This window comes from Alexandromys fortis, unplaced genomic scaffold (assembly GCF_014885135.2).
Source record: "Alexandromys fortis isolate MF-2015 unplaced genomic scaffold, M_Fortis_MF-2015_v1.1 scaffold_6, whole genome shotgun sequence".
Classification (NCBI taxonomy): Eukaryota; Metazoa; Chordata; class Mammalia; order Rodentia; family Cricetidae; genus Alexandromys; species Alexandromys fortis.
The window spans coordinates 16,767,435-16,780,804 of record NW_026067902.1 but is presented as its reverse complement, the minus strand read 5'-3'; the positions used below and the strand labels follow the sequence as shown (position 1 = coordinate 16,780,804).

The following is a 13,370-nucleotide window of genomic DNA, read 5'->3' as shown; positions in this document are numbered from 1 at the left end:
TTGGGTCTCCCGGAACTGGAATTACAGACAGTTGTGAGCTGCCATGTGGGTGCTGGGATTGAACCCGGGTACAACCAGTGTTCTTAACCACTGAGCCATCTCTCCAGCCCACGTCTGAAGTCTTCTAGGAAAACACTGTCTCAGAGGGTGTGATAGTATAGCGCTTGAGAGACTGAGAAGGAGGAAGGTGAGTTCAAGGCCAGCCTGGGCTACACAGCTTCTAAAAACAAATGAAAACAAGAGAGCAGGTGTGGTGGCTCAGCCGGTAATCCCAGCATGCTGAAGCTGAACCAGAAGGATCACAAATAAGTCTGAGGCCAGTCCGGTCCACAGAGACTTTGTCTCAAAACAGAGGGGTGGGGTCAAGCCTTCTTATCCACCAGAGACAGAGAGTCACCACTCACCATATTCCTCAAGAGCGTGGAAGCTTTATCTACACTGTTCTTTTTCAAACTGTCAAACACCAAATCTAGGCCTATCCTGACCAGCTCCTCCAGTTGTTGAGCAGAATGACCAGTAATCCTGAAGAAAGTCTGTGCCTCTGGTATCTTGTTATTTAAAATGGCATCGGCAATAACTTCCTAAGGAAAAAGAAGAAAAAGTAAGTTTAAGTTCCTTGTAGCTTTCTTACTGTCAACGCAGGATATATGCATGGACTAGACACCTATGAAGGGGCCTTTGAAAACCTACTTCTTGCTGGGCTGTGGTTGGTGCACGTCTTTAATCCCAGCACTTGGGAGGCAGAGGCAGGTGGATCTCTGTGTGTTTGAGGCCAGCCTGGTCTATAGACAGGCTCCAAAGCTACAGCAAAATCCTGTCTCAAAAAAAGAAAGAAAAGAAAATCTAATCTTGGCAAGGTGTAGTACTGACTGAAGCGGAAAACCTCAACAGCCCAGGACCCCTCAACTCGGAGAACATGAAGAAAGTGACAGTTACGGTGCTCACTGATGAGGGCTGTGATAGCTGGGTTATAAAATGAGTTCAAGGAAAGCCTGGGAGAGTAAGACCCTGTCTCCAAAGAAATAAAAAATAAAACAAAGTGCCAGGCCCAAGCAGTGATGCAGAGCTGCTGGGCGCTGCCACTGGAGATGGGTTAAAGGCTGATCCTGCGGCCGACGTGGCATTCCGAGGGCACAGCATTAAATGGGGAGGACCTGGAGATACGGATTTGATATCATGCCCCGAGAACGCACATCAGCAAAACCTAAGACCCTGGCCAAAGACTCCACAGCACGGGTACAGACTCTAAAGTCCATTTCTTCTGGTGTCCTCTTAGGCTATCCGAATCTGCAGAGCTGTGATGAGTACTCATATTTACCTCAAAGCTGAGTTTCTCCCAGATTTTTCCCTCCTTTACTGTGAGGACATCTTTGTTTACATCACAGTCCTCAGGGGCGTCTGCTGGCTTCCAAGGAAACTTTATCATGAAAGTCCGAAGTTCATTGATGTAGCTGGTCAAAATGTCCACTCCTTTCTGGAGATGCTCATCGAGCTCTGTAAAACACACCAGTGTGCCAATCTGCGTGTGTGTGTGAGTGTGTGTGCATGTGCATGAGTGTGTATGTTCATGTGTAAATAGGCATGGAAAGAAAAGGAAAACACACCACAACTTGTTGAAAGGAATTCTGGGAATTGTCAAATTTGAAAACAAGTATTTTCAGACAATAACCCGAGGTGTTTCTCCCTTTCTACAAGCAGCTGCATTTAGCACAGTCCACTCCACTCTGCAGAGATTATCCTTAGAGCTTCCTGCTGGTGCTCCTACGTCAAACCCATTCCCCTTATTCTTCTTCACTACGGTGTGCCCCTTCACTGTGGGGTGCCCCTTCACTGCGGGGTACCTCTTCACTGTGGGGTGCCCCTTCACTGTGGGGTGCCCCTTCACTGTGGGGTGCCCCTTCACTGTGGTGTGCCCCTTCACTGCGGGGTACCTCTTCACTGCGGTGTGCCCCCTTCACTGTGGGGTGCCCCCTTCACTGCGGTGTGCCCCTTCACTGAGTTTTCTGTTTCTGTTCTGATAAGGAGTGGCATGGCCCACCCTCACTGCTATTCTTACCTTCAGTGTGCACAAAAAGCTCCCTTATCTGTTTGTTAAGGAAGGAGAGTGTGAGGTGAAGCAGCTGCTCTGCAAAGTGCTTGCTCTGGGTCTCAGAGTCGCTTTCTCTGATTGCTGAGCAGAGCAAATCCAGTGCTGGTCTCATCTCTTCTACCTCTGAGAACAAACGAGGAAATTAACATGGCAACCAGCTCCCCAAATTAGCAATCCAAATGTTAGTTGCAATGTTCTTACATATATGAACAAGGTCCAAGGTCTTGTTTTCACAAACTCACAAACCTTAGGAAGGCTTATGACTTGCAAACCTCAATGACTGCAGCCATTAATAAACTTTTACTGGTATTACTACTATTATTTTACAGACTTGGTGTTTTATAAACTCTTTTTTTTTCTCTTAAACAACCTATTAAGTGTTTACTTCCTTTCCATAGAGAGGAGATTGAGGTTGAGAGAGAATAAGTCAGTACCCAAGCTAATTCTGAAAGTAAATAAAATGGCAGAGCCAAAATTTGAACTTAAACCTCTGTGGCTCCAAAGCCACTCCAACAGGCATGTAGAGGACAGGGGTGGAACACGCCCTGAATCCCCTCTTCCGGCTTCAGGGCCCTCTCGGGGGATTCCTTTCTCTCAGCATCCACCCAGCTTTGCAAGTGCATGTGTGCAAGAATTATGGGAAACAGGCCTAGGAAGGTAAGCGAAGCTCGTTCCCAGGCATCTGATTTCAGGTCCATTTCTGCCTTTAGATAAGGGCAGTGCAGGTAAGAGAAGAGAGTCCAAACTATCAAACACATGGAATAGCGGCCACACAGCTGCTGACGGAACACTTTCAATACCACAAATCAAGTCTTTTCCTACGAATTAATCTATATGTGTATTTTTAATTGAGAAGCTTAAAAAACACATCCAAGAGGAAGAAAAACCAACCCTATGATCAAGACAAAATCAGGTTGGGAGTGTAGCTCAGTGGCCTAACACGTGTGAAGTCCTAGGCTTGATCCTCAGCACAGAAAGAGGAGTGGGTAGAGAGAAGAGAGGAGGGTGAGGGAGGGGAAGGCTGTCCTTGCATCCCTAGCAATTTGCCTGCTTCTGCCTTTCAAGTTCTCAAATTAAAGTTCTGTGTCTGGTTTATTTTGAGACAGGATCTGCTACAATCCCAGGTTCCTTCAGACTTACTAGGTGGCACAGACTAGCTTTGAACTTGCAATCTTCCCCCCTTCTTCAGAAAGGCTGCATCACAGGCATACAACCCATGCCTCGCTTTGCTGACAGAATGCCCATTGTATTTTATTGTATTATTTTATTTTATGTGTATGAGTGTTTTGCCTGCATGTATGTATGTGCACATTGTGTGTAACTAGTAACCAAGGAGGCTAGAAGAGGCATCAGATCCCTTGGAACTAGAGTTACAGACAGTTGAGGGTGCTGGGAATTGAACCCAGGCCCTCTGGAAAAGCACTGAGTGCTCTTAACCACTGTACCATCTCTCCAGTCCCTCTTTATTTTTAATCAGAGGTAAGAGGTCTTGGATCTCTTGGAGCTAGTGTTGCAGGAGGCTGTGAGCCACCTGACATGGGTGCTGGGAATTGAACTCAGGTCCTCTGCAAGAATAATATGCACTTTTCACAGGTGAGCCATCTCTCCAGCCTGAGATAATATTAAGAAGAAAAAAATTGCCCATATCTCATGAAGAAGATTGCCATTTTCTCTTGTAACTAAAGTGAAAATTCATAAAACTTGCCCGAGGACAGTTTCAACTGCATATTGCAGCCAAGTATGATAACACCCTTAGAGATGAAAATTCTATGTCTAGAATTTATCCCAAGTAAATGACTATACATAGGTATACACACACACACAAAGAAAGAGAGAGAGAACATTTATATCATACAGCTAACAGTTTAAACAAAACAGTAGACACTGGAGTCGCCCTGGGTGGCGCTCTCTAGTACTAAGGATTGAACAAGTGCCCCACACATGGCAGACAATGCCGCAGCACTAAGCACTTCCAGTCCCTACAATGAGAACATTACAGACTTCGACAAACTCCCTCAAAGTACATCAGCCCTGTGTACTGAGTTTCGACAGCAAGAAGCCGTTAGTGGAAAGATGGCTCAGCAGTCAAGAGCGCTGGCTGCTCTTTCTCAGGACTGGGGTTCTGTCCCCAGGACCCACATCAGGTAGTCCACAACCACGTGTAACTCTAGTTCCAGGGGATCCTCTTTGGGCCTCCCCAGGCACCTGCACAATTGTGGGCATAGACACACAAGCAGGCACACACACATACACATAAATTATAAAGACTGTAATGATTTGAAAATGTCTAAAATGATAGTACGCATGTAGAAATATTTTACTTACGTCTTAAATATAACTGGGATGGAAGCTGATGATCAGGAACGGGAGGTTTTGACGACGGAGTAAGAAGATTTTCCTTGCTCTTCAGGAAGAAATCTACCGTATCCAGCTGCCGATTTTCTATGCCAGCCTAAGCACGGAGAGGAAAGAACCCAGAGTTTTACCCTGTGTGTGCTGGGGGTGGGGGATGGGGCAGATTTTAATGAGTTTAAGAGCAGAGACTACAAAACAAAACCATCTTTACTTTGTACAAGTACCTGGGTTCTAGTGAACTCTGATCGCTTTTGTCTAACTTGTTCTCTGAGTCATTTGTCTTCCTTAGCTCACGTAAAGTTCTAGGAACAATAGACTTGTACAGTCAACTGCCCCACGATGGAAGCTCATCAAGCCTGGGTTAGGTCTACTTGGAGCGGGTGCATGGCCAGCACCAGTGGTGCCCCCTCTGCTTGCTTTATAGCTCTCTACCCTAGACTCTTAGTCACAACAGCCCCATCCATGGCAGCCCTCGGCTTAACACTGGAAGACTTAACTCGGCACATTCAGGGCACACGCTTGTGTATTTAAAGACAGGTGGATGTGGCACACAAATGCCAGCATTGGGCGGAGGTGGGGGGAGTAGTCAAGACAGGAGGATCATGAGTTCCAGGCCGGCTTGGGTTACATAGGGAGACCTCGGCTCAACAAACAAACAATACAAACAATCATAACAGAAGGAGCCACAGATCTGTGGAATTCATTTTACCACGAAGACTTGTTTTTCTCCCCTCATTTTCTCTCTTATGTTCTCATTTGAGAGGCTGCCTCTAAAGACTTAGTGGCCTCCAGAAACGACACTCGCACATAGCTTATGTGTGATCAGTAGAGGGTTTTATCTTTTTACATGTACGCGCAACACGACGTCATGAATTGGGTGAGGTGTGGAAGAAAGACCTTGTCAACAGCTCTAGGGGGCACATGATGCCCTTGTCTGGCCTCCAGGGACACCCACACTCAGGCACACAGATCCCTTCCACTTGCGCTCAGCTCTCAGGAGGTAAAGGAGGAAGACCAGGAGATCAAGGCCAACCTTGGATAGACAACAAGACAGGAAACTGGCCTGGGATGCTCATCTTAAACCAAACCAAACCAAACAAAAGTCTCCCAGAGGCTGTGTTGTAAAGCAGAAATGCCCTGACTCCTAATTCTAGCTCCTTTTTCATCAGCATACTGTGGTTACTCAGCTGGCCGCTCTATTTCTTAGTTTATAAAGACAGGGAGGGAGGGAGAGAGAAAGAACAAAAATTACTTAGTCATGGGTAGTTCATGTGACTGTTTCAGGACCAAATTAGATAATACATGTGAACTGTAACATGCCACATAAATTCAGATTATATATTCTAAAGATAGCGAGGAGTACAGAAATAAAAAAATCATTTCCACTCTGTTCTCCACAGCTTGCTTCTCATTATATTAGCTTATTTTTGTCTACATTTCTGTCACATTACCTTTTAAAAATACTGTCATTATCTCCCATCTTTAGAGGCAAAACCAGTAATAAGAGCAAAGGAAATCAACCGTCAGCCCTGGAGAGACGAAGGGTGAAGACGGAGAATATATGAATTCTCTCAGTCACACGAGGGCAGGTGTGTGATCTGCTTTGGAAGTTTCTGTGTATGCATGGATATGTGTATGTATGTCTGTATGTATCTCTCTCTCTATACCTTTTACTTAGTAGTATATATTTATTACTCAGCGAAGTGGGGCAGATTCCTGCCGTTACCTCTAGAGCGTGTATAGGGATGGAGCACCGTCCCCAGCCGTTGAGATGGCAAAGGGAGTCCACGGTGCTGGCACTGCCATGGATCATCAGTCGGTTCAGAAACTCCTCTTGAGTGAGACCAAACAGAATCAGACAGAGTCCGTTTTCTACGGGGAAAATAAAAGTTAGCATTAATCAATGGATAGGAACTTCGATCTCAGAACGATGACTTAGAAATTCATTTCTAATTACCCAGTATTTTCATACTATAGCTAAAATACACATACTGAGCTGAGTATGGTGGAGCATGTCTTTTACTCCAGTACTTGGTGGGTAGAGGCAGGTGAATCGGTAAAATTTAATCCCATTTGGTTTACAAAGTGAGTTCCAAGCAAGTCAGGAATGTATAGTGAGACCCTATCTTAAAGAAAACATTTAACTATCTGTGTGTGTGTGTGTGTGTGTGTGCCAGTTACTATTTTACTGCTGTGATAAAACACCATGACCAAACTTGGAGGAAAAAGGGTTTATTATTTCACATTAAAATGACTGCCCTTCATCTTATGAAGGGAAGGCAGGGCAGGAGTCCGGAGGAACTGCAGCAGAGGCCGTGGAGAAGACTGCTTACAGGCTGGCTCCCCAGGGCTTTGCTCAGCCTGCTTTTGTTTCTCATTTTCATGTTTATTTGATGTGAGTGACATTTTGCTGCATGCATGTGTGTGCATCACATGCCTGCCTGTTGGGATTCCCTGGAATGGGATTAGAGATGACTGTGAGGCACCATGTGGGTGCAAGAATCGAACCCGAAATACAACAGCCACTGGGGAACCCCCAATCAGAAAAAAAAAACAGCCACTGGTGAACCCCAACCAGAAAGACAACAGCCACTGGGGAATCCCAACTAGAAAGACAACAGCCACCAGGGGAACCCCAACCAGAAAGACAACAGCCACCAGAGAACCTCAACCATAAATATAACAGTCACCGGGAACACCAACCAGAAATATAACAGCCACTGGGGAACCCCAACCAGAAAGACAACAGCCATCAGGGAACCCCAACCAGAAAGACAACAGCCACTGGGGAACCCCAACCAGAAGGACAACAGCCACTGGGGAACCCCAACCAGAAATACAACAGCCACCGGGGAACCCCAACCAGAAATACAACAGCCACGAGAGAACATCAGCTTCACCCCAACACTTAAGTTTCTATGCGGAAATGTAGGTCCAGTGTGCTAGAGTGGTAACAGCTACAGATGCAGATTTTGTAAAATTCTGTCTATTTGAACTTTGTATTTATGTTATCTTTTTTAAAAGCCTAAGCTAGGTGTGGTGGCATGTACGCCTGTAGTTCTAGGAACTGGAAGATACAGATAATAGGATCAATGGTTTCTTTTCGTTTTTTTTTCGAGAGAGGTTTTCTCTGTATAATAGTCCTTAGCTATCCTGGAATTTACTTCGTAGATCAGACTGGCCTCGAACTCACAGAGATCTGCCTGCCTCTGCCTCCCAAGTGCTGGGATCTGGCCTAGGATCAGTGTGTTTAAGACCAGCCTCAGTTACACACACACAGCAAGTTTGAGGTCAACTGGGGCTATGTGAGACCCTGCTTTAAAACCAATTAAAATAAATCCCTAGTCAGTGCCAACCAAAATGAATACTCAGTACACACACATGGTCCACGATTGGGTGGCTTGTAACCTCTGCTGCAGAGAGAGACTCCAGTCAGAGGAGGTTTCTCCAAGTTAAAAATCGGCCCATATTACTCTTACTATCTAGTATTAACATTTAGCTCAAGAGAAATTATTTAAATTAAAACAGGGCTGAGGGATGGCTCAGTGGCCAAGAGCACTGGTACTCTTTCTCTGGAGCCAGGTTTGAGTCCCAGCACCCACATAGCAGCTCCTAACTGTCTATAACTCCAGCTCCAGGGGATCTGATGCCCTCTTCTGGCCTCTGCAGGTCCCAAGCATGCATGTCAAAAAACACCCACCCACATAAATTAAGACACGTGAGACAATTACGGAGAATAAGGCCAAGTTTCCTCCCAGAATAAGGACCACTTTGCAGTGAGACTGGGCACATGCTGGCACCAAGGCAGCAGAAGGGAAATACACCAAGAAGTCACATCTTGGCTGGCAAGATAGCTCAGTGTAAAATGACCCCCAAGCCTGATGAACCAGAGCTCAATCCCTGGGATCCAGGAGGTAGAAGGAGAGAACCAATTCCACATGAGCGCTTTGGCATTTGTGCACGCGCGCGCAAACACACACACACACACACACACACACACACACACGCAACAAGTAACTGTAATTTTAAAGAAGCAGTTGCACCTCCTAGCAGTGGATTCTAGCCAGATACGAGACATGCTCACCTGTCAGAACAAGGCACTGCTGCTGGTCCCCACTGCTATGGACAGGAGTACACGGCTGGCTGAGAGGAAGACACTGCAGGCCCTGGGTCTCCAGGTCCCAGAGAACAATGGTGCAGCTGCTGGTTCCTACTGCCCAAGCAAATAGTGCAGTAAATCCTGTCACAGACATACACTGCAGCTCCGCGGGCTGCTCTTGCCTGCTCAGCCGCATCGTCTCCCACCATCTTGGGTCGCTAGTCTTGGTGTGCTCCTTCTGTGGAAAAGCACACTGGCCACACGTGGCATCTCCTGGAATGAAAACGTGGCTTGGCACAACGGGAGTGGGGTTACCAGATTCCGGGGACTCCAAATGCAAAACACCCTGGAACCACGGAGCACAACAGGAAGCCTCTGGCTTGGAGCTCATTGTTTCCTTCAGTGCTGACAGCTGGGCCCTCCAAGACCTGGAAGACAGGGCAACCGTCAACACCCGTCACAGTCGGGGCACCAAGTCAGACACCAGCTGGGGTAAAGACACTCAGAACGGCAGCTTCCACCTGCAGTCCCAGCACTTGGGAGGCAGAGGCAGGGGGATCACTCTGAGTTCAAGGCCAACCTGCCCTACACAGCAAGCTGTAAGCCAGCTAGAACTACACTGACTCCAAATAAATAAATAGATGTATCTGCCAGGTAGAGATTTTCTATATGAAAAGGACAAAAATGAAAAGGAAACACACAAAGCCCTTAAAGTGTTTATACCTATCAACCCGAAAGGAGACCTTGGTGAGTCTCACGTTGTGGACAGAGTTAGCAAGGTCATCTTCGTCTGTTCCAGGAGGCCCTTCAATAGGAAGGTCTTCCAGTGTTCTTGCATTCAGTAGGTGTCCTGGGTGTTGCCTACATTGGAAAAGAATGATACCTGTATCAAAAAAATGATAACCCCAAATTTGTGTCACAAGTGCCTCTGGGTTTGTGTGTAGGCACTTTTTATTTATTTATGTTTTTGTCCTGTTTTTTTTTTGTTGTTGTTGTTTTGAATTTTTTGAGAGGGAGGGAGGGAGGGAGGGAGGGAGGGAGAGAGAGAGAGAGAGAGAGAGAGAGAGAGAGAGAGAGAGAGAGAGAGAGAGAGAGATCGAGAGATCAGTGGGGGTGGCCAGGGAGGTGGGGAGAATCTGGGAAGGATTGGGAAAGGGAAGGAATATTATCAAAATATATTGTCTGAAATTTCAAAATAAAAACGGACATGGGATATGGACAAGAATGGCATAAATTTTATATCCCCAAGATTGTAGTCTCTCTAGCCTCCCTCATAGAACAGTGATAAAGTCAGCATCAAGAATCTGACTCTATGGGCTAGAGAGATGGCTCAGTGGTTAAGAGCACTGGCTGCTCTTTCGGGAGACCTGGATTCAGTTCCCAGCACCAACATGGCAGCTCACAGCTGTCTGTAACTCCAGTCTCTCCAAGCACTGCACACACACAGCACACAGACAATGCACAGGCAAGGCACCCTTATATACAAAATAATAAAATAAAAAATTACCAATACCAACAAAAAGCACTTGGCTCCATGGAGCAGTACCTTTCCCAGAGTGGAAAGAGCAGCCACTGTCTAGCACACTGCAGATGTTCATGCTGACTTACACGGACTCGTAAGCTTTTCAAGACCTTTCAGAAGCATATAACCCACGTCAGGGTACAGACACTAAGGTTAAGAGAACACGGAACCAGGCTAATATAACCATAAAACTTGGGGTTTGATTTTTTAAAAACATTTATTTACTTATTTAGAGGTGGGGTAGAGAGGATTCAGGCATTCCACAGAATGCATGTGGAAGTTCATTTCACCAGCCCACAGCTAAGGTTCTTAATAACTTGCTATACCATAGCAAAGCAAGACTTAGGCCAAGGTCAGTAAATGAACAAGAACGGTGTATATGTATATATATGTGTGTGTGTGTGTGTGTGTGTTCACATGCACACAGGTGAGTTAAGATGGAACAGCTGTGTGGAAAGAGTCATCACGTCTGAGAAACAGAGAGGACCGTGGTGCCCGAGCACAGCAAGTGAGAAGCAAAACGGAATGACAGTAACAGAAGCCGGAAGAGCTGGCGGGAGACAGAGTTCAGAGCCTTCCGTGGGTTAAGGAAGCTTAGCTTTCATCTTTAGGAGAAAAGGCAGCTAAAGGAGGGTTTGGGCAGAACTACAACACTATCACATGCAGAGCATAGCTAGGGAGAGGGAAGCATTTACTGTCGTCACACACTTCGGAAGTGTTCAGTTTGGAAGGCATTGTGTTGACACTTAGCAAGGAGATGAGAAACGTGAGTGTGTGTGGTTGGACCACTAATGGGACAGACATTTTACTGATGCCACTTTAACTGCCTTGGAGGAAACAGGTTTAGGGGATGAGGACAGACACAAGGAGACTGAGCAGGCATTTGTTAAAGCGGTTCAGATGAGAAGACAGGCGCGGCTTGGGTGGAGGCAGAGAGGAGGAGAGAGGTGGCAGCTACTTGTCTGTTAACTGGACATAGACCTAATACTGAAAAGACATTATAAATATAGAAAAGGAAATAGAGAAAGGTTTCTCAAATGGGGTGGGGGAGGAAGGGATGAAACCTCATAACACAAAGGAACCAAAATGCTAAAGGAGGTCGCACGAGACATCAGATGGCTTCTGTTCCCTTTAAAATGTGGGCGGCAAGGTCACTCAAGAAAAGGGAAGAATAACGAGATGAGCAGTTCTGAGGAAAAATAAGAGGATTAAAAACATTTCTGTAAGTCTGGGTATGGTGGTACACATTATAATCTTAGCCCGGGGAGGCAGAGGCTGGCAGATCTTGAGTTTGAGGCCAGTCTGGACTACAGAGCAAAACTCTCTCAAAAAAAAAATCACAAAAAGGGGGTTAGCCAAGAGTACTTTTACAGGTTCCCCACAAACGCAAACTTGCTTGGGTATAGGCAGAATAAAGATTTCATTCAGGGTCGATGTTTTGGCAGGCCAAGTGCTACCATGGAGCAAGAGCAAATGTTTAGAGTGTGTGCAAGAAGCTGGCTAGAACAACGGATTGCCAAATCCAGGCTTGAAAAGGGGGGAAGTGGAGACAGGTGGAGGGGAAGCACAGAAGGTCCATTAGCTGGAAATCCCAGTGAGGTCAGCGGGCACGCACTTGGGTAAGCCGGCTAAAACCTTTGGGAAGTTGTGTTGATCCGTGGAGAGTAGTGATCGAATGCTGACAAAGCCCAGAGTTCGGCTCTGACAACGGAGCTAAGATGAAATGGAAGATGAAGGGAAAGAATAAAACTGAGCTTCTGAGGAGGCTGAGCTGGGAAGATCACTGGAGCCCACAGCAAGGGCCCATCTCCAAAGGGAGAAAAAGACTGGAAAAAAACGAACTATTAGACTTTATTGGAAAAAAATAGGAACTATATAAAACTACAGTTAAGCACGAAGCCCAGCTAGGGAGGGGAAGTGCCAACGCACCACAGAGGAGTCCTGAGTGAGACTCTGGTCGAGAGTGCCCGTCAGTGCAGGGCTTCAAGAAAGAGCTGTCATTCCAGTGGATTCCCACGGGATGAAAAGGGCCGAGAAGGAGGACTGATGTTCTGATTGGGGGAAGAAGTTCGCTCAAGGCAGGAACAACGAGACACACCTGGACTTCAGGCAACTCCAGAGAAAAGGCACTAAACAGCATTTATATGAAGAACAAACACAGATCACTTGCTTAGTTGGACAGACTGGTCCCTAAGTTAGTTGTGGAGGACAGGACAGAGCTCTAAAACATCCAGAGCATAGGACAGGCGACTAGGCCTTCCTCTTTTCCCACCATTTACACCGTTTCCAATGAGTGGTCAGAGATATGACCGATGAGGGAAACCACCTATGGGCAGACAAGAACAGGCTATGGAACCTAACAGCCCACACTCAAAGATTTAAAAACAATGCCAGGTATGATGGCCTCTCCTGTAATCCCAGCACTCAGGAGGCTGAAGCAAAAAGATAGGAGTTTGAGAGAAGTTTGGCCTACATTGTGAGACCTTGTATTAAACAAACAAACAAACAAACAAACAAACCAACCAACCAACCAACCAGGTCAGATCACACAGCCCCCCCCCCCAGCTGAAATTCCGTCAAAGTCTACTCATTTTTAGAGCAAGGTCAAAATGTAAATGAGTAAATAGCCACTTTGGACTGGGGCTTGGAGTCTAGCTCAGCGGTAGGGGGCTTGCTTGCTGAACATGACCGAGATTCTGCGTTTGATCCCTAGAAAACATCACAGCTCTAAAGATACTTGGCAGGTACATAAAAATAAACCAAGCCATAGGCAATAAAATCATCAAAAACATTCCCAACTACCCAGGGATTTGTCTTATTCATATCAAGGTGGAATCAAAAGACTAAATGGTTTGAATGGCCCTAAATGTGGTCAGCTCATAAATGTTGAAAGGCCTACTTCCAGATCATCAAGTTACATAAGTTTATAAAGCCAACAGCAGCTAGAAGCTAATGGAAAAGAAATATAAGAAAGCGTTTAGCATTACTGAGGTTCTTAGACAGCCACAAGCACCAGTTCCTCATAAGGAAATACCACGGAAATCCCCAGGCAGAAAAGCTAGCTACCTGAATAGAGATCTTGTCATATTCCTTTAAGAGGAACACGAGTCTCAGTGCAGCCAGGATCCCAAGCCACAAAAACAGAAAGCCCAACAACAGGTAAATTCCACTCTCCTCTATGTTTAAACAGAACAAGAAGGGGGTGATATATAAAAGTGAGGCTTTTTAAACTGTACAATCCTGATATATTCTCTCTCTCTCTCTCTCTCTCTCTCTCTCTCTCTCTCTCTCTCTCTCTCTCCCTC

At 46.0% G+C, this 13,370-nt stretch overlaps 1 protein-coding gene across 1 annotated transcript in view; it reads right to left on the bottom strand.

Annotated features, from left to right (window-relative positions):
* Positions 1–13,370, bottom strand: part of Spg11 (SPG11 vesicle trafficking associated, spatacsin) — a 63,067-nt gene that overhangs the window by 40,969 nt on the left and 8,728 nt on the right. The window contains exons 5-11 of the mRNA XM_050132577.1: positions 9,267–9,404; positions 8,529–8,971; positions 6,171–6,316; positions 4,415–4,541; positions 2,057–2,212; positions 1,319–1,494; positions 405–581 (exon numbers count right to left, since the gene is read on the bottom strand). Coding sequence (XP_049988534.1) covers positions 405–581; positions 1,319–1,494; positions 2,057–2,212; positions 4,415–4,541; positions 6,171–6,316; positions 8,529–8,971; positions 9,267–9,404 — 1,363 coding nt within the window. The remainder of the gene's footprint in view (positions 1–404; positions 582–1,318; positions 1,495–2,056; positions 2,213–4,414; positions 4,542–6,170; positions 6,317–8,528; positions 8,972–9,266; positions 9,405–13,370) is intronic.